General features: G+C 50.1%; 3 protein-coding genes across 4 annotated transcripts; 2 read left to right on the forward strand and 1 right to left on the reverse strand.

Moving 5' to 3' along the window:
- Window positions 1-734: 734 nt before the first annotated feature.
- On the forward strand, window positions 735-7,596 carry CHST4 (carbohydrate sulfotransferase 4). Its single transcript, XM_020788333.3, has 2 exons — window positions 735-1,004; window positions 3,817-7,596. The coding sequence occupies exons 1-2, from the start codon at window positions 919-921 to the stop codon at window positions 4,988-4,990; spliced, it is 1,260 nt and encodes a 419-aa protein (XP_020643992.3). The 5' UTR covers window positions 735-918; the 3' UTR covers window positions 4,991-7,596.
- TERF2IP (TERF2 interacting protein) lies at window positions 7,172-12,316 on the reverse strand. Its single transcript, XM_020788277.3, has 4 exons — window positions 12,119-12,316; window positions 10,762-11,422; window positions 10,051-10,169; window positions 7,172-8,770 (listed from the first exon to the last, which is right to left on the reverse strand). The coding sequence occupies exons 2-4, from the start codon at window positions 11,372-11,374 to the stop codon at window positions 8,312-8,314; spliced, it is 1,191 nt and encodes a 396-aa protein (XP_020643936.3). The 5' UTR covers window positions 11,375-11,422; window positions 12,119-12,316; the 3' UTR covers window positions 7,172-8,311.
- A 24-nt stretch (window positions 12,317-12,340) lies between these two features.
- On the forward strand, window positions 12,341-19,585 carry KARS1 (lysyl-tRNA synthetase 1). Of its 2 annotated transcripts, none has more exons than XM_072980906.2 (14): window positions 12,341-12,499; window positions 12,741-12,891; window positions 13,450-13,615; window positions 13,926-14,019; window positions 15,194-15,380; window positions 15,483-15,608; window positions 16,261-16,380; window positions 17,193-17,355; window positions 17,459-17,632; window positions 17,764-17,849; window positions 18,319-18,404; window positions 18,617-18,743; window positions 18,947-19,090; window positions 19,406-19,585. In XM_072980906.2, exons 1-14 carry the CDS (start codon window positions 12,444-12,446, stop codon window positions 19,490-19,492), a joined length of 1,767 nt encoding a protein of 588 aa, XP_072837007.2. In that variant the 5' UTR covers window positions 12,341-12,443; the 3' UTR covers window positions 19,493-19,585. The 2 variants fall into 2 exon arrangements, with proteins under 2 accessions (XP_072837007.2, XP_072837006.2); XM_072980905.2 differs by lacking the exon at window positions 12,341-12,499 and adding an exon at window positions 12,505-12,641.
- The last annotated feature ends 447 nt before the right edge of the window (window positions 19,586-20,032 follow it).

Genomic DNA, 20,032 nt, shown 5'->3' on the forward strand with positions numbered 1-20,032 from the left:
GTGTGGTCTGTTTTTTCTCCACCATGTCTGCGCCAGTCTGATTTCCTTGTGCAAACAGGAAGAAGACTGACCTACAGAGAAATCTGTGCCCCACCTGTTACTGGGCAAAACTTACAGTCAGGCACGGAAGGTCTGCTGTGGGTGGGTGGGAGCCGATGGCTGCTTGCCAGGGCAGGAGCTCCCTTTGCTCTGCTTTGTGCCCATCAGGAAAGACCTGTTCTTGGCCCCAACCTGGAAAAACCACCACAGCAGCTCCTGTGGCTTTGGGTTCTCCAAACGTGGGAACTCTCGGGATTCCTTTATATACCCACCCTGCGGCCACCCTCTCCTCGAAGATTTATTTATTTATTTATTTATTCAATTTATATGCCGCCCACACTACCCAGAGGTCTCTGGGCGGCTTACAATAATTAAAATTCAACAGATGGCTCACGACGCAAACCGCATCTGGGCCCTGGCCTGTGAACCAAGATGTCTTCCTCTCTTTTGATCGCCTGCAATGCTCGGTCTTGGGTTTCCTTCTCTCCCTGCTCGGTGCTCAAAAAGACCCTGCGGGAGGCAGTCAGATCATCCCTTGCAAAATGCCAAGGAGGGCAAAGAGGAAGATGTGGGCTCTCTGTGGCTGGGCCAAGACCAAGACCGGTGCCAGGAGGGAACCCTTTCAACCACCGGCGGGCAGAGGAGCAGGAGGGGCCAGACATGGTCTCCACTAAAGACCAGAGGGGTTCCAGGGGACACGTGGGGTGGCCACCAGCCCCCCTCCTCACTGGGAGTTCTTGTCCTTCAAGGAGCCTGAGCTCTCCCGCCTATCTGGCTGTAATCCACACCAGCCCTCTCCTCCTCTTGGGCTAGGCTGGGCTGGGCAGGGCTGGCTCCCTGCCAGTCTCCCGGCAGAAGGATGCCGCCCGAGCGAGACAGATGTTTCCACTTGCTGCATCAAGGGCGTGGGTGCGGGTCCACCTTGGCTGTGTCCCTGTGGCGTGCTCCTGGCCGGGCTGGATTCGGTGAGTGAGTGCCCCTTAGTTCTTTGCTGCTTCTCTCCTTCACCTGTCGAGCCTCCCTCTGGCCTCCCCACCCTGGGGATGGGAGCTGGCGTGCCTGGGAAGAGGACCGTGGAGGGTGGCTGAAGGCAGCCCCTTTGGGGGGGGCAGGTCTGAGCAGCAGGGGCCACTTGCCAAGTAGCCAGGGATGCTTAGCCTCTGATGGACGCAGGGAGAGCACTGTGGAGGGGGACCGAACGGGTGGCTTCACTCTGTGGGATTCTGTTTGCTCTCTTTCCCTAGCTTGCAGGGGAAGGTGTTTGAGGGTTCTGCACAGCCCGACCAGGGCAGTGCAGAGACCAGCAGGTGTCATCCCCCCCCACTGCTCCAAGGGGGAACTTTATCCTGATGTGAGTGGGGCTATGCTCAGCTCCAAGGGGGTCTTGATGGACCTCCCCTGTGAGCCCGGGTCCTTTCCTTTCTCTCTCCTCGCCTCGTCTCACCTGGCAGGTGTAAGCAGGTGTCTGACTTCACCCTTCCTCCCAGCCGTGCCCTTCCTGCAGCCCAGCCACATCCTGGAATGCTCCGTTCCTTATTGTTCTGTTTACAGAGGAAGCTTGTCCCGATGCGCGTTATTAATAGGCATTATTAATGGGTTGTGTTGCAATCACCGGCAGGCAGGACAAAATACCGAGAAATACCCTTTGCTTCTCTCTAGTGGGCAATCCCAACATTCGTCCTAACAGGCTCACAAGAGTAGAAAAGATATAACCACACACAGTTTTACTTTTCTGTAAGACGATGGCATAAAACTGAAATATTCCCACTGAAATGCTTTAAAATGTCCCTTTAAAGTAACTTGTGGAAATTAACTGGAAAATATAATTCAGCGTGTGGAATCTTACTGGTGTTTGCATAAGTATTGCACCAATTTCTGCACCTAATTGTGGGTAACTGAAAAACTGTCGGGGCATGTTTGGCTTTGCGCCAGATCAGGTGCCCAATGGCACCATTGAGATATACCCTGGCATCTTGGCAATTTATTGCAATTCGTTCCGGCATGTTGCATGAACACCAATATGAATCTACCCTTTACATCAGAAAGTAAGTTTGTAATTCCTTAAGAGGTTGCTTTTGAAATGTAACTTAATTATGCTGTTATGGGCCAAAAATTATAGGTCAAGATGTTACTTCTAACCAGTTACTTCTAACAGGGACTGAGAGTCCTCTCCCAGATACAGGACTGGAATCCTTGATCCGTCGCAGCCCCTGCAGGAATTTGTGTTTGTCAACCAGCAGGCGAAGAAAGCCTACCTGTGACCGTCCATCTGTAGGGCTCGGTTGTAGCCCCCCCAACGCCTGGCAACCAGGTAGCCTAGGCTCAAAAAATGCAGGTGTGGGGCAGAGTAGCTGCAAACTGCAGAAAGAGTGGGGGGGGACCCTCTGCCGAGGGTGTAAAAGCAATGGCACAGTTAAGGAGCAGGGAGTGTTTGAGGGTGCCAAGGGAAGAAGAGTTGCCTTCCACATTCAAGGGAAGGAGTTGCCTCCCGGAAAGGTGAGTCGGGCAGGTAGAAAGTCCAGATTTGTCTCTGAAAACATCTCAGGTGGTCCAGCACTCTGTCAAGCATGAGAGCAGCGTTGTGAGTCTACCTGGTGGGGCCTTCCACGGAACGCCACGAGCCGGATCCCGGCCCGTGGATGTCACTGCTAGGTCATGGAAAAATGACAAGCCCAGCCGGACCAGCTATCAAATTCTGGTATGTTTGTGGAATGCTCTCCCGCAGGGGTTGCGACAGATTCCCCCACCCACCCACCCACCTGGCCGCTTTACGCCTTCAAAAGGCCCTTTAAGAACAGGGCTGTTTAGGGAAGATGTGGGTCAGGTTCTCCCCCATTAACTGGGACAGTGAAGCAAGGAGGGGAGGGAAATTGTGTCGCATGCCCCCAAACGGTCATTTTGCCACCTTTCTTGTTATGTTTGTGTATTTGCAGGATAGTTTGGTGTTTTTTAGTAATTTCATAGCTTGCGTTCCGTTCTATTCTTCTTTGTGCACCATCCAGAACAACAATTTGCTAGATGGGCATTATATAGATCAAACAAATGAATGAATGAATGAATGAATGAATCCCGAGGATTAATTGGATGAGGCTGCTCTCTAAATGGGGAGCTTCATTTGGTTGCCAAAGGGGCACATTTTTCTTTCTTTTAGGCTGAAATTGCATATACTGTACTACTTTAAATGTAGCTTATGCAAACTGCCCAGAGTAGACATGCTCTAGATGGGTGGTGTATAAATCTAATAAAATAAAATAAAATAAATGTGCAGGTGCTAAGTTAAAAATGAATATTTTTTTTGTTAATGCACACAGAATTATGTTGCGCCTCTCTCAAATGGGGAAGATCATAAGCAGGGGGTTTGTATGCCTGCTGATGAGCCTGCTATCCAGACACAACTCCAAGGCTCATGGCGTCCCTCCTTATGGCTCTTTATCTTTAAAACAGACCTGGACTGGGTGGTTCAGGTCTCTGGCTGTGGAGCCAAAAGTTGGGAGTTCAATTCCCCACTCTGCCCCCTTGACAGGGCTGGACTTCATGATCCAGAGGGCCCCCCCAGCTCTGCTGATCTAAGATTATTATATTATTTTCTTCTAAAAGAAGATTGTCCTTTGGCAGTCTTTCAAACGGAGAGCTGTGTTCCCTAAAAGAGGACATGTGGACACTCAAGAGTTACCAGAATTTTTCAGATGAGGTTGGGAAGCCCAACAGGAGCCATGAGGAAATGTGGGAATGACATAGCCCATCATCCTGAAATCTCTCTCTCTCTCTCTCATCCAGACTCCCAGCCACCATGCTGAAGATTCAGCAGCTGCAGCTATCAGTCTTGGCCATACAAGTCTTCGTTCTTGCTTGCTTCTTTTCCCACCAGTACAACAGCAACAATCACCAGGCGGAGAAGCCGGCCCGGGTGCACGTCCTCATCATCTCGTCGTGGAGGTCGGGGTCCTCCTTCGTCGGCCAGCTCTTCAGCCAGCACCCCGACGTCTTCTACTTGATGGAGCCCGCCTGGCACGTGTGGGCGACCATGTACCAAAACGGTGCCAGGGTCTTGCAAATGCCAGCGCGGGACCTCGTCCGGTCTGTCTTCCTCTGTGACATGTCTGTCTTTGATGCCTACTTGCCTGCCAAGAGGACGAAATCCGCGATCTTCCAGTGGGAAACCAGCAGGGCGTTATGCTCCCCTCCAGCCTGCGTTTTCTTCCAGCGCACCGACATTATCTCCAAAGACAACTGCAAGACAGTCTGTTCCAAATACCCCTTCAGCAAAGTGGAAGAGGCCTGCAAGACCTACAGCCACGTCGTCCTGAAGGAGGTCCGCTTCTTTGACCTCAAGGTGCTCTTCCCTTTACTCGCAGACCCCTCCCTGAACCTCAGAATCATCCACCTGGTTCGAGACCCCAGGGCTGTCTATTACTCCCGCAAGAACATATCGGGGAGTTTAGCCCGTGACAATAAGATTGTGACGGAGCACAAGAAACTAGCGGAGGACATGGCGATCTACGCCATCATGGAGGAGATTTGCAAAAGTCACGTTAAGATCTACACCGCTGGAAGGGAGACCTTTCCTGGCCTCTTCCAGGGCCGCTACCAGCTGGTTCGCTATGAGGACATCGTTCACGACCCGTTGGCCGAAGTGGCTGAACTCTACAAATTCGCAGGGCTCAGTTTCACTCCCGGCCTTCAGTCGTGGGTGTACAACATCACCCACGGGAAGGGCCTGGGCAAGCAACCTTTTGACACAAGCTCCAGGGATGCCTTGAAAGCCTCCCGGGCTTGGCGGAAGAACCTCCCTTATCCCCAGGTAGCAAAGTTGCAAGACACCTGCAAAGAGGCCATGAAGCTGCTGGGCTACCAGCTGGTCAGCTCTGAGGAAGAACAGAAGGACCTCTCTTTGGGCCTCCTGCATCCTCTAAAGCCCCAGGCCACGTCAACCCTGTCTTCGGACAGCTGAAAGATCCACCAGGACATCCTATGTGGACATGGGTTGAGTGCAAGAACAAAGCCATAAAGAGAGGTCATGTCCCCCAAATGGGTTTTCCATGAAGGGAGCTGTTGCATCTGCTGACAGATAAGAGAGGACCACTGGCATGGGTGAGACAGGGTGACTGTGCATCCAGCTCCACCCTGTTATTCCCATATCAACAAGCCCGCAGCAGGTTATGAAAGCTTCTTCTCGGACTGAAAGCTTCTTCTCGGACTGAAAGCTTCTTCTCGGATGAGGACACCCTCCCTGCCTTCTGTGGGTCATCTTACAGCCAGCATCCCCTCCAACAAAACTGGAAAAGGGAGTCCAGATCTTCTGTACGAGTTGTACTTTGTAAGACCCTTTTTGGCAAAGGGGAGAGAAGGGAGGCAAAGACACAAGGCACCATCTTCTAATGGAGAAACCACTGTAGACTTCCGGGAACATAAGCAAAGCTGCTTCTCTGCAGACACTTTCCCACTCCTGGTTCATTGTTCCTGACCTGACCAGCCTACGATTCAGCTTCACTGAACGACACACACATATCCACACCTCTTTTGGGTTCTAGTCAGTGAGTTAGGAACCTGGCTGCACAGCCAAAGACTGGGAGTTCGATTCCCCACTGTGGCTTCAGGGAGAAGAGCCAGCCTAGGTAGCCTTGGGCAAGCTGCCCAGTCCCAGGGTGCCCCCTAGAGGAAGGGAAGGGGAAACCACTTCGGTTGTCTACCTGGAAACCTCTGAAAAATGTTGTCCTAAGTCAGAACTGACTTGACAGCTCACAATTATTATCACGAGAGAGGGAGAAAAGCATCTCTCTCTCTCTCTCTCCAGGACATAGATAACAGAAAGGGATACGAAACTGACCTCAGGAACAGAAATACTGAAAAATCAGGAGCTGTGGAGACTCGCTCTCCACATCCTGCCTTTGGGTCCCCATTTTAGAGTAAAGGAACTTCAACACCAGATAGTGCTAACATTTTCAAGAGAGTTGCCTTAATCACTTCTGGCTTGAAAAGGGAGTGTTCCAAAAGAAAAATTCGTACTTCACCTGTTAATCTGCTCAGCAATGCAGAAAGAAAAAGAAAAAAAAAGAGAGAAGGGGATTATCCTGCCGCACCTGTTTTGTGAACAACTACTGTTAAGAAACTGCTTCTCTTCGCTTCCTTCTGAGATCCACAGTTTACCAATCCTGCGGTTTCCCTTGCCAACCATGTATGTACACTTCAGAATTTGAGTGGAGAGTCTTAGTACTTTGTCTTTAAAAGGCCACATGACAGTTCGCTGTCGCAATGTTTGAAGAAGGAGCAGGGGGTAGAGATGGAGGTAGATTTTACAAGGGGGTCAACAGAATGGTGCAGGCTGAAAGGGCTAGCTGAAAGTGAACTGAAAACAAAAGGGTAAAGTTGTCCCTAAGCAGAAGGGTGAGCTGGCCGGATAGCCTAGTGGTTTAGGTTTCTGGCTGCAAAACCAGGGGTTGGGAGTTCGATTCCCACTATGCCTCTTCCTCGGAGAAGAACCAACCTGGGTAGCCTTGGGGAAGCTGTACCGTCTCAGGGCACCCCCTAGAGGAAGGGGATGGTAACGCACTTCTGAGTACTCTACCTGAAAGGGTCACAGTAACTCAGAATTGGCTTGACAGCACATGACTACAGTATTATTATTACGCAGGAGGGCAGGTTTGGGGAAAAACACACTCTGAACCTACCAAATAAATCTAGAAAGGAGTCGGTTTCAATCAAAGAAGATATGAGAGGCTTGCAAACGATGGTTCTAGAAAATCATCCAGAAATATGCTGGGTGGTTAATCCTATAAAGCAATGGGTGTCCTCTCTCATGACCGGTGGTGTTCCTCTTTTAAACTTTCAAAGAGCCAGCCATTTTGTTAAATAAATAAAAAAGGACAATCTCAGCTGGGACCTGTAGGTGATTTTAGTACAGGTGTCCTACCCTCTTCTCTTTGGGATCTGCTTTATTCCTGGCTACCAGTCTTGCTCGTGCAATTTGATTTTTCTCCACCTTGTTCGGCGGATAGTTTAAGAAAGGTCTGCTGTCAACCCATGAATTCAGAGCCTCCGTCTTGTCGATCTGGGCAGATATGGTTGCGTCAGAAAGTCTGGCTATAAGCCACAGATCTTGCAATGTTCCAAGCAAAAACTGGAAGCAGGTAAGAACGATTGCAATCAACAAGATTTTAATATAACATGATGTTTGTATAAAAACATAACAAAAACAACAGTGTTGTGACACCAACAAAGACCAACACATTTATTTCGAACTGAGTGCAGAAGCACAGCATGAATATTGCCCGAATATCCATTATACTTTAATTCTATTGCACAATGACACTGACAGAGTGGCTGAAATCCAGTAGTAAGTCACAACTAGAGTAGGCCCATTGAATCAATGAGGATTTGGTGAGTCTCCTCTGTAAGTTCTACTGATTTAAGGGTCCAACTCTAGCTGCAAGTTACTACTGGATTTCAGAAAACAAATCTCTTATCTGGATTGGCTGAGGTTGAAGTTACTGGTGTGATGGTATTAACTGGTTCCTTTCTGCACATTCTTAAAGAACTGAAAGTGTCTTATAAACATCTAACTCTTTTACAAAGGGATTTTCAAAGCATTTGAAGCCAGCTATGGCTGTCTATTGCCTAAGCTCAATTTAAGTCTTACTGGAGAGGTCACAGAATCAAGCAGGCCAATCCAGCAAACAGGAAAAGTGAGACAGCTTGCTTAGGTCTTCAGCCCAGAATTCCCTCTATGAAGCTATTTAACACTGAGAAACACAACCTCCTTCTCCACTCTGGCACGTTTGAGCAGCCCCTGATCCTTCTTAGTGTCAGAAATGGGGATCCTGGCCCACCCTGAGTCAGACAGAGTTTGGCTCAGAGTGTCCATGAGAAATATATCTCTCAAAGCTCTTGGGGATCGACGGAGGCCCCAAAAGTCACCAAGAGCTGCTTTCAAACCATGCACAAGGACACAGAATCGCTTTAAGGACAACCACCAAATAAGACGGAAGCACGGCTCAAACTGGGTGTTTGTTTAAGGCTGCATGGAATTTTACTGCCAAACTAACCTTTAAGCTGCAGTCATGATTACGCGGCACTTCCTGAAGTAAAAAATGCAGGAGGGCTTACAAAGCAGGAAAAAGGTAGTGGAAGCCAGCCATGTTTCAGACACAGCCGCTGCTTCTATCGGCACCACCAACAGAGATTGATGGCCGCGTGCAGTCTTTGCACGAAAAAGAAGACAGGAATATGCCGCTACCCGAGAACAGGCGGTGCCAAAAGCGGTTCCTGCCTGACCCTAACTTTTCCTGAAGGCCACGCGGGCCTTTACATTCTCTGCTCCATATTTGGCGGAAAGCTTGCTCAGGAGATCCTCTGCCCCCGTCAGCAGATCCGTATCATCCTGTCTGGTCCACAGAGGACAGCCGTCCGGGCGCTGACCAGACCTCAGACAGCAAGCCACGGCTGCCACGTCCCCGCTGTTTTTCAGAAAAGCTTGAGTCACCGTGGCCACGTCCACCCCAAACTCTTCCATGAAACGCTTCATCTCCTGCACGGCCATGGCGACCTCCTCAGCAGAAGGGCCGGAAGGCTGCTCCTCTGTGGGAAGCAGGCTTTCAGACACAACAAGGTCCTCACTGTTGGTGGACTCAGCCACCTGTATCTTGGGATCAGCAGACGTGGCCTCTTCGGAGGTCTTTGGCTCAGCCTGTTCTTGAACTATCTCTTCCTCGTGGCTTAGGTTTTCACTGTCTCCCTAGAAAATTTAGGACATTTCAATCAGACAGTTGTACAGTCGTGCCCCGCTTAACAATTACCCTGCATTACGACGAATCTGCTTTACAATGATGTTTTTACAATCACAAAACGATGGTCTAAATGGGGGAATTTCGCTTAGCGATGATCAGTTCCCTGCTTCGGGAACTGATTTTCGCTTTACGACGATCAAAAACAGCTGTGCTTAGAGACGGATTCCTTGCTATTCAGGCACTGAAAATGGCCGCCGTATGGAGGATCTTCACTGGACTGTGAGTTTTTAGCCCATTGGAACACATTAAACGTTCTTCAATGCATTTCAATGGGTTTTTTATTTTCACTTTACAATGTTTTCGCTTAACAGCGACTTTCCTGGAATGGATTATCATCATTAAGCGAGGCACCACTGTATTTGCAATACTTTGATGAGAGGCCAAAAAATGTCGCTGTGCCCCCCTTCCTCCTGACGTACAATCAAGGTGAAATTTTTATGCAGGCTGGAAGGCACTCAACTAAATGCGGCAAACACAGCAGGAGAGGACAAGAGAACCCTGATAAGGAAGCGCTGTGTACAAAATGCAATATTAATCCAAAACTGGACCCATTAAAAAGGACAGGGACTTCTCTTTCACCCTTTGCTGTCCATGTTTCTCACCGAGAATGAAAATCTGGTTTATCTCAAACCATCTCTCATAAAAGGATAGTAAAAGAAAAGAAATAGTCATCCGCTTATAACTTCCTGCAATATGAAAATAAAACCAACATCCTTGTCGCTTCTGTATACTTTTGTGGGAGGGAACCTATAAATATTAAGCCATCAGATGAATGGGCGGGTCTGCTTAAGTCCTCTTATCACACAGAGAACATGTACAAAAAGATCATAAAATAATTCTAAAAGCCGGAGCATCTTCTTTTCAAACAACAGAGCAAGGGGCGGGCGCGGGGAAGATAAGCAAGCCAATGTTTTCCACTAGGGCTCTTAATTGCTGCGGAGAGAGGGAGAGAGGGAGAGAGGGAGAGGGGGAGAGAGAGAGAGAGAGAGAGAGAGAGAGAGAGAGAGAGAGAGAGAGAGGAGCAAAAACTTTCTCTGTGTTGAGACAGAAAGAAATCCTGCAAGAACAGGCTTATGGAGACCCGAAGGACACACGTTGCAAACGATGCGGTTTGGGAAGAATTCCCATTAAGAAGGGTGAGAAATGGCTATGACAAAAGCAGACCAGGCAGCCGACAACCGGGATCCAACATTTCAAATGAACTGGAAACATGCTGCGCCCTCCGTACCTCACTGTCTTCGAATTCTTTGTTTGCCATCTGGAAAATACCGCTCACCTCTGAACCTCCTGCTACCTGACTTTGGTCCTGTGGACGGGAGACTTCTGCGGGTTTCTCATCGTGCAAGGCTGCAAAAGACAAAAATAAAATTACAGCATTCGCCATGGCAAACAGTAGATTTCAACCTGCTTTTCCTACCTCGCGCTGATCCTAAAATAACAAGGGGCGGGCCGCTGACAGCATTCTCAGTACTACTGAATTCCTCTTTTGGCTGATTAGGGTTTAGTGATCGTTTCAATCACTGATCATGAGAGTGAAGTTTTCACTGGGCAAACTGCAGAAGCCGAGGTGGGCCTCTTAACTCAGTGGTGCCGCACTTGCTTTGTGCGCTGACTATCCCAGGATCAAACCCCAATGTCTGCAGTTACAACTAAAACAAAGACTTTCCCCCCTGAAAACCTGGAAAGCCAATGCTGCCCTATTGGTCTGCTAGAGCAGTGGTTCCCAACCTGGGGTCCCCAGAGGTTCTTGGACTGCAATTCCCAGAAATCCCGGCCAGGACAGTGAGGGGTGAAGGCTTCTGGGAGTTGTAGTCCAAGAACCGCTGGGACCTAGGGTTGGGAACTGCTGGACTAGAGGAAACTGATTCAGCAGAAGGCATCTCCGTACGTAGGACTCCAAAGGCTCAGCCTCTGGCCTACCTCCTCTCCTGTTCCTTACCAGCCCCCATGTCAGAAGGGTGAGGCTCTGGCACTTTTTTCTGCTTCGGATTTTTGTCCAGCAGGTCCAAGCATTCTTTGGGCCGCAGGTGCTTGAGGTAGCGGTCACGCATGGCCTGCCAGGGGTGCGGGGTGACCCGCGCCCGGGCCATCTCCTTCCAGAAGGCGGTGCCGCCAAGGGCGCCCGCCTGTCCCTCCTGCTTTCTCCTTCGCACATAGCCCAGGATGGCCGAGTCTTCCACCACAGTGAAGGGCATCCGGCCTTCCGCCGTGTTCTTACTCTGGGCAGCCGGCGGGGGCGGATCCAGCTGGTAGTCCTCCAGGTGTAGCCGCACCTTCTGTGCCACGCTGTTGGTGACGTAGGAGGTGGAGGTGTAGACCCCGGAGGCTCCCGCAGGCACCTCGCCGGGGCGTGCCAAAAGAATTGCCCCGGGCTCTTGAACCCGGCACAACAACCCGCCGTGACGTAGGATCAGGGGCGCCACCTCCATCTTGGCCGCCCCGGGACGGATGTAGAAACGCAAGGGGGTCCCGTCTTTCTTCTGGAAAAGGATCAGTCGCTGCGGCTGTGGATAGAATTTCGGAGGGCCTCTGTACCACGGCGGGACGGGCATTTTCGCTGCTGGTGCGGATGCTATGGTGGCTTCTAGTGGGTTCAGCACCTACAAGACCCCCCCAAAAAACCCCGAGAGATCTGGATGAACTGGGCGAAGGGTTGGGGTCTCTGGCTGGAGAGCCAGAGCTTGGAGGTGCCATGCCCCCCCCACTGGGCCACCCCACCGCCTTGCAGGGACATGGATTCGAGGCACGGTGGGACTTGCTGGGAAGTCGTACTTAAGTTGCCTCAGGGACTCCACTTGGGCTTTTTTCCCCCTTTTCTTCTTCCCATAACACAGCCTCCACCCACAACTTGGAATGAACCCACCCTTTCCCCCTTTTTTTCCTAGGCAGAAAAATGCTTGTTTTTAACAGGGATTTGGACTTGGGAGTTCGAGACTCGCTACCAGAGACTTGGCCTCCGGACTTGGACCCAAACACTTGAACTTGGGAGCCAAAGACTTGCCCACATCCCTGCCCCTTTGTCAGGGGCTGGACTGGATGATCCCTGAGGGTCCCTTCCAGCTCTGCAGTTCTGAGATTATTCGGTGGCTGGATAGGTCACGGGTTGAGGCCTCCGGCTGTGGAGCCAAAGGTTGGGGGGGTTCGATTCCCCCCACGGGGCCTCCTTGACGAGGGTCCTTTCCAGTTCTGCAATTCTAAAACAATTAAGAGCTTTGGGGAAGGAGCAGCACTCTGCACACGCTCAGAGGCACTCTCTCCCACTCACTTCCAAGCCTGCTCCAACCCAGGGGACCCACCTGCTCTACTCCTCCCCACGGACTCGCCAGAGACGACAACTTCCCCCCTCCCCGAAAAAAAAAGAAAGAAAAGGAAAAATCGTCTTTCCGACCCCAACTCCCTTTCCCGCCCAGGGGCACGCGCGTGCGCAGCGGCGGGCCCGGCCGCCTCCGGCCGGCCGCTCGCTCGCGCCAGGAGTGGGCGTGGCCCGCCTCCCGGGGGTGAGTAGGTGGGGAAACGAAGGCGGGGCCGGAAGGTGCGTCACTTCCGGGGAAAGCGGAAGTGAGCGCCAATCAGCCCGCCAGCGAGTCGCGCTTGTCTTTCCCGGCCAGGGTGGCGGAAGGGATGGAGGCGCCCGCTCCGCGCCAGGGTCCCGAGGCGGAGCCCGGCCTGAGCAAGAAGTGAGTGGGCCGCCATGCTGGCCCGGAGGCTGCTGGTGGTGGTGGGCGGCCGCCGGGCTCGGACGGGCTGGCTCCGGAGCTGCTGCTGCTGCGGCGGCGGCCCAAACCTCCGCCCCGGGCGGGAGCTGGGCGGGCAGCCGAGGTGGGTCAGGCCTGGGGCGGAGGTGGCGGTTGGGGGATCGTGCAGGCGGGGGGTGGGGAGGATTCGGGCCCCCGGCTGACCCTCCGCTTGCCTTGGCAGCGAGCTGAAGCGGCGCCTGAAGGCGGAGAAGAAGTTGGCGGAGAAGGAGGCGAAGCAGAAGGAGGAGGAGAAGAAGAAGCGGCCGCCTCATCATCCTCCGCAACAGCTGCTGGACGGCGGGGCGGCCGACGAGGAGAGCTTGGATCCCAACGTGAGAGGAGGAGGAGGAGGAGGAGGAGGAGGAGGAAGAAAAGGGGGCTCCGGGAGGGGGTGGGGACCGCTTCTCTGCAGGCTTAAAGGGGAGGGAGGAAAAGGGTAGGTGGGTGGACCGTTTAAATGAACAAAAAATTGGGGTTTTTTTTGGGGGGGGGTTCAATAAAAAAACCCGAAGCCATTCGTGTTTCTTGGGACGATGCCGAAAATGTTGCCAACGACCCAGTGCGTTGGATGGAGAATGCTTGCTTGCCTAATGGGCTCTGCATAGGACCTGAGGATGATGATTTGTGAGCAGAGGAAGATTCCTGGGGGGTCCACCCTTCCCTGGTGTCCATGGGGTGCTGGGAGAGGCAGTTGACATCTTTCCTTGGTGTAAACGTGGGTCCCACCTTGGCTCAGAGGATATGCTTTGAGGCCGAGGTTCTTTTATAAGATGGTTCTTGAGGAAACTCCCGGTTTCCAGAGAAATTCGTGACTTCTTGTCCTCTTAGGTGAAGTTGATTCCCGCACAGATGGGTGTGAGATCTTTTGCTTATGTTTTTCTCTCTGGTAGCAATATTATAAGATCCGCAGTCAGGCCATCCAGCAGCTGAAGGGTACCTCGGAAGATCCCTACCCACATAAATTCCACGTGGACCTGTCTCTGACAGACTTCATAGAAAAGTACAGCCACCTGCAGGCTGGGGATCACCTGTCAGATGTCACCTTAAGGGTGGCAGGTAAGGCATTCTCTGGGAGCCTTTATAAATACCTCTTTGTTTATACTGAACTTTGTAGCAGAGAATTGGACTGTTTCTCTGAGGGCAGTTCTTAAAATTTAGCAATTTGAGATTAAGATCAACAGATCTTCCCACATTAGCAGCTGATTTCCAGCAAAAGGCTTCCAGGAAATCAGCTGTTGTTTTCCTCTGCATGTGGGCATGGCAACTGTTTTCTGCTTGTGTTTACTTTGGCCAAGGAATTTTTATTGTTCCAGATGTTTCATTTCCTTCTGTCAGTTTCACTTTTGTATTTCTTAAAAAAAATTAGGTCGGATCCATGCAAAACGTGCCTCTGGAGGAAAGTTGATTTTCTATGATCTTCGTGGAGAAGGAGTTAAGTTACAAGTTATGGCAAACTCCAGGTAAGCATTCTTTCACTCTTTTAAAAAAAGATCTGTGTTTATTTGTTCCTTTTACTAGTCCTTTCAATAAGGCAGAAAGCAGAGTGAAAGTGAAATCAAATGCAAGTTGCAGAGCCAAAGGTGTGGTTAGATTTTTTTTACTGTGGGTGGGTCTGCAGTAGTGATGAGGTGGTTTGCTGTGTTTCATGGCAACCACATGACCTACAGGCCATCCCAAACTAGCTTGTCCCAGATCCATGCCTATCTACACCTTTTGGGGTCTGGGTCGGGGGCTGTTGTAGTTTTGGTTCTGATAGGGTTGTTTCGTATCAGTTCAGTTCCAGCATATGTGATCATTGAGATCAAACTAAAGTATAGATTATTTAAGCTTACCTTTTGCTTAAGCTGTTTCACGATCCTTGGAAACTGAAAGCTTGTTCCTGCTACCCTGTAGAGGAAGAGAATGAGGAAACAAAAAAAATCCTATGTCTGTTCTGATGTAATATAACACTTGGGGAGGGGGAGGAATTGAAAGCTTCCACCCTCTCCTGCCTCTACTGGAGGAAGCTTTTGATTTTCCAAGATCATGAAGCGACTTAAGCAAAGCACAGAGGAAGGAACAAGGAGGAGGGTTTTTGTGGTTCTGCTTTTTTCCATTTTCCCTTTAACAGGGAAAGGAGGGGCGAACCAGTGCAGTGTGGTTGATCCTTGCATGTGGATGCAAGGACCATCCTGAGTGACATATGGCACCTCAGAGCAGCCCTGTTTAGCATGATCTGACCTCAGTTACTCTGGCCATCTAGCCACACCCTAAGACTATCCCAGTGGATGATGTCATTCCAGTGGGCAGCTTGTTCTGGATGCCATCCCAAAGGGCAGCCTATTTTTAAGTGACTGTTTAAACACATGAGTTTTGACAGAATGTGTGAAGTGTTGGGCTTTGCCTGCTGTTCCCCCCGCTCTTACATCACTTCAATGATTTCTCCTTTGGGCCTATATTTTGTGACAATTGCTTAGTTGCTTGCATCAGTAATATCTGGTTGTAGCATGTTACAAGACACTGTAGGCATGCAAGTCACTGCCACAGATGGGTTTGATTTTTTTTTCCAGTGGCCAGGAGGGCATAATTACGTACCATCCTGCAATGCTCTGTGAACTGTACTTTGAAATGCATTTTGTAAAACTTTTATCCCAGAAATTACAAATCAGAGGAGGAATTCACGCACATTAACAACAAGCTTCGCCGTGGAGACATCATCGGTGTCCAGGGGAATCCTGGCAAGACTAAGAAAGGGGAATTGAGTATCATTCCTTACGAGATCACCCTGCTGTCTCCATGCCTGCATATGTTGCCTCATCTTCATTTCGGACTCAAAGACAAGGTAATATAGTTACTGATCTTCTCTTGGTTTCTCTTAAGAGGGAAGCGATGGTTTTTTTCTTCAGTCTGCTTCATGCCCTAAACTGGACTCTGGATCTTTCAGGAAACCAGGTTTCGACAGAGATACCTGGATTTAATTCTTAATGATTTTGTGAGGCAGAAATTCATAATCCGAGCGAAGATTATAACGTACCTTCGAAGCTTCTTGGACACGTTGGGCTTTTTAGAAGTAAGTGTTTCTGGTTTTGCCGCGCTTGTAAAATCCACCACATCCTGCAGATATGTCGAGAGAGAGAAAAAACCCTTTTACATCGCCCCTGCAGGGTCAGAAAGAGAATCCTTCTCCTTCTTTGGAGGTGTCGTTGGGGCGGAAGAAGGCCAAGCAAAATTTGGGATCCAACAATGTTAAATTATAATTCAGTATTATGCAGCCATAAAATAACACTTTGCCTTTTAACAGGATGAATAATAAAGTTCTGCATAACTAAAATAGAAATGAGTTTTTGTTTTTTCAAATTATGAATTCTAGTTACCGAATACAAATATTTCAAACGTTTTCCCCTTCAAATTTTTTTCAGAGGCCCCTTTCTCTGAGAAGGGGGGGGATTTCTTATTCCTCCCCCATTGAACCAAGCCTTCTTTTACTCAGTTGCATCTTCTTCCCTCACTTTATGACCCATCCCATGCCCCCCACCTTAAAAATTTGGACCAGGAGCCTCTTCCTCTGTATTTTTGCTTTCTTAGGGGACACCCCCCCCCCCCCAGTTTTGGGAGGGTGGAAATGTTTCATTTTGTGCTTGCAAGAGGCCATAAGGCATTTTGAAGCGTGGAATGGCTGGGTGAGAACTGACGAGTGAAGGTTGTTTGTCTCTTGATGTTAGATTGAGACGCCCATGATGAACATCATACCCGGTGGGGCTGTGGCAAAGCCTTTCATCACCTATCACAACGAACTGGACATGAACTTATACATGCGGATTGCACCAGAGCTGTACCACAAGGTGAACCCTTGACGTGGAGAAGGCTGCCTGCCCTGAAATGCCTTCTCAGCTGCCTAAAGGCTTCCTTACACGGTGCCTGTTTGATGCCCAAACAGATGGTTCTTAGGCATGGGGAATACATGAGCAAAACAGTGCTGGAGTGGGAGGCTCTGGCTAAGTTATCTGGAAAAGCCCTCTTAGCAATGGCCCCAAGGCATGCACTATAATGTCTTAGACGTTTTGATGGGCATAGCAGTAAATGGGGGGGGGAGAGAAGTATTTGCCCAAACGTTTGCCCCAATAGTATCCTGTTGGAGAGTGCAGAGAATAACACCTCGCTGTCCTAGTGCTGTGTGAGGTCTGTAGCTTGCTATCGTGCAAGCTGGAGGTCACTCAGTCAATGTCTCCTTATACAAGCTCAGTCAGTATCTGGCTGGGGCAGGTGGACGGGCTTATGCATTTCTCTTGCCAAAATCTAGGGACTCTAGAACATAGGGCCAAACAAAGTGCTTCAAAGCCACTGGGAGAAATTGGCTGTGATTCCTGACTTTGCATTTAACAGCAAAAATGTGAGTGCCGTTTCCACCATTCCAGCACAAAGCAAGTTGAGCCCCGTATACAGCAGTAGTGGTTTTCTGTCCCGTCTCCCCCCCCCGAAAGGGCTTGCCCATAGACTTCAGCAGAATCCTCTGAACACTGGATCAGAGAGGAACTGATCCAGTGTTCAGAGGATTCTGCTCTATGGCCATTATTTGCTCATAAGAGCAAATTACGGGCAAGAGGGCTGTCCCTTCCTTAAAGAAAGTGGCTTTACTTCTCTTTGTGGATCTTAGATGCTCGTAGTCGGTGGAATGGATCGGGTTTATGAAATTGGGCGCCAGTTCCGGAACGAAGGCATTGACTTAACCCACAACCCGGAATTCACTACCTGTGAGTTTTACATGGCTTACGCAGACTACCACGATTTGATGGAGATCACGGAGCAGTTGCTTTCAGGTTAGTGACTGAAACATGATTTGATTTGAGGTGCAAAGTATGGTATGGAAATGTGGGCAGAAAGCAAAACCCGCATGGGTAACGCAAAGCGCTCATCCTGCAGGAATGGTGAAACATATCACTGGCGGCTACAAGCTGACATACCATCCGGAAGGCCCAGAGGGTCAAGCGTATGAAGTAGATTTCACGCCACCTTTTAAGAAGATCAGTATGATGGATGAATTGGAGAAGGTCTTGGGAGTGAAATTTCCTGCAGCCGATCAGATGGAGACAGAGGGTGAGAAACTGACTTCATTTGCAATGGGGCCAGTCGGCTTGTTTTGATAAGAGTGAGCCCAGTTATCACTCTCAAAATTGCAAAGGGGATCAAGCAACTGTTTTGCCTGTTTCTTCATCTTCTGCACACAGAGACCCGCAAATTTTTTGACACGATCTGCGAAGAGAGAGGCATTGAGTGCCCGCCCCCGCGGACGACAGCTAGACTCCTAGATAAGGTGAGCGGAGATGGGTGTGACCTCCTTTTTGATCTTTCTCTGCCCACTCAACCATCCTTTTTCTCTATTTGGCTTCTGAGCCAGCCTGACCTGGCTTTGCCAGGCTTTCCAAACTCTTCTGCGACCGTATACGTTCATAACACAGATCGAGGGGCTTCAGCGTCCTTGAAATAGAAGCAGCTATCGGGCCCAGAAACCCCCTAGCTTATGGAATCCATTCAGATCCCATTGGTCTGTGATGGTTTGGTCCAAGCGACTCATTTCAAAATGTGTCCAGAAGGCTAGCATCTTCCTTATGAAGAGGGAAGAATGTGGTCCTAGTGCATCAGTTGTGGAGTTGGTTAAGCTTTCCGGGGGAGAAGGAGGTGCTGCAACAGAATCCACGGGATTTGTGCTGTTTAGGAGAAGGAAGATTCCCTTATCTATTTCTTCTTTTTCCTTCCCTCTTTCCCCTTCCTCGGTTTTCCAGCTGGTGGGGGAATTTTTGGAAGTCACATGCATCAATCCCACTTTCATCTGCGACCATCCCCAGATCATGAGCCCCCTGGCCAAATGGTAAGCTGGGGAGAAGAGGGGAGGGTTCAGAAATGGATGGGCCTTTTATGTGGGTCTCCAGTGCTTGTAGAGTCACGTTGGACAGTTTTGGAGGGGGGTTTGGTGGACCCTTGTGGAGGGTCTCCCCCCCCCCGGGAGGCTTGGAGGGCTGGGGATTGAACAGCAGCATCGGACCAGTCTTCTGACCCTTTCTTCCTGTCGTGATCTCACAGGCATCGCTCTCGGCAGGGGCTGACGGAACGTTTTGAGCTCTTTGTGATGAAGAAGGAAATCTGCAACGCCTACACAGAGCTGAACGACCCTTTCCGGCAACGGCAGCTCTTTGAGGATCAGGCCAAGGTGTGGATTCTGAATTAGATTAGTGCTGCACGTAGATTTTGAGAGGCAGAGGGAGGAGGTGATCCTCCTTTTCAACCAGCTCCTGGATCTAGTTTCGGAGCCTTTGTAAGATTCTCTCTCCTCATACGTGCAACTGCATCCTACGTAGTGGAGCCCTGATTCAGTGGATGACCCTTGACTTGGCTTTTTATTGACAACTTTAGGCCAAAGCGGCTGGAGATGATGAGGCCATGTTCATTGATGATAACTTCTGCACAGCTCTGGAATATGGGCTGCCACCCACCGCCGGCTGGGGCATGGGCATAGACCGCCTCACTATGTTTCTGACGGACTCAAACAACATCAAGGTAAGCACCCCGGGAGCATGCAGTGGGCGTTGACCACACTTTCGGTCATCTGCATTAACGCTTGATTCAGACTTGTGGTGGGAGCGGACAGAGATTTTCTGCTGCGTTCACAAGTGTGTCTTAAGAACCAGAAGGCAGAAGCCGTGGCTCTTGGGGACAGGCGAGAGTCCCGTCTGAGATCTTGTGTCTCCTGAAAGCTACAGAATCTGTCACGGACCTCGGGAGCTGGAGGTCACATTTCTGAGGCCTCTCAGGAGAATCCCCCCCCCCTTTTTGAGAAAGAAGCTTACTCGAGAAATGCTTTCTGTTTTGCAGGAGGTGTTGCTGTTCCCGGCCATGAAGCCTGAAGAGAAGAAGAAGGACACGCAGCCAAATTGTGCTGGCGAGGGGACCTCCGTGTGACCTGACAGACTGCAGAGGGGAGAAAAGCCTCCAGGGAGACACAAACTGTATTTTTCCTATTGTCAATAAAAGAGCCGTCCTCCTGTTCTTTACGACGAATGTGTCCTTTGCTGATTTCTCAGGGCATCTGCCGGTCTTTTTAACTACGAGAGTCCGCTGTGGCAGGCTGGGTCTGCAATGGGCCTTTTAAATGTACAAAGGGACTTAAAGCTTCACATTGTTTTTTGCAGTCAAATTGGAGAGGCCATGTTGAGGCCTGGCCGCCTGCTCAAAACCTGAGCAAAGATGGGAGTCCGCCTGCAGGGCACCTGAAGCTGACACCCATGTCACGATTCAGTTCCCTGTCAGTTTCTAACCTGTGCAGCCTGCCGTGGATTCTGTCAGTGCTGGAGACTGAAACTTTATACTTTTCCTATGGCTTCTGCTGCCTTTATCAAGCAACATCTCTCCTCCCCTCCCCTGATAGCATTAGTTTTTTACATTATGGCCAAGAGTGCAATGACCTTGCCCCATCTGTTAAAGGGACACAAGCCCTTAGAA

The sequence above is a fragment of the Pogona vitticeps genome, chromosome 10 (assembly GCF_051106095.1).
Source record: "Pogona vitticeps strain Pit_001003342236 chromosome 10, PviZW2.1, whole genome shotgun sequence".
NCBI classification, from domain to species: Eukaryota; Metazoa; Chordata; class Lepidosauria; order Squamata; family Agamidae; genus Pogona; species Pogona vitticeps.

Coding starts and splice junctions, on each gene's coding strand:
- CHST4 (XM_020788333.3), top strand. CDS start 919: ATGTTTCCACTTGCTGCATCAAGGGCGTGGGTGCGGGTCCACCTTGGC. Junction 1,005..3,816: donor TCCTGGCCGGGCTGGATTCG/GTGAGTGAGTGC, acceptor TCTCTCATCCAG/ACTCCCAGCCACCATGCTGA.
- TERF2IP (XM_020788277.3), bottom strand. CDS start 11,374: ATGCCCGTCCCGCCGTGGTACAGAGGCCCTCCGAAATTCTATCCACAG. Junction 10,170..10,761: donor CCCTTCTGACATGGGGGCTG/GTAAGGAACAGG, acceptor TGTCTTTTGCAG/CCTTGCACGATGAGAAACCC. Junction 8,771..10,050: donor AAGAATTCGAAGACAGTGAG/GTACGGAGGGCG, acceptor TAAATTTTCTAG/GGAGACAGTGAAAACCTAAG.
- KARS1 (XM_072980905.2), top strand. CDS start 12,514: ATGCTGGCCCGGAGGCTGCTGGTGGTGGTGGGCGGCCGCCGGGCTCGG. Junction 17,850..18,318: donor CAGCTAGACTCCTAGATAAG/GTGAGCGGAGAT, acceptor TCGGTTTTCCAG/CTGGTGGGGGAATTTTTGGA. Junction 18,405..18,616: donor ATGAGCCCCCTGGCCAAATG/GTAAGCTGGGGA, acceptor GTGATCTCACAG/GCATCGCTCTCGGCAGGGGC.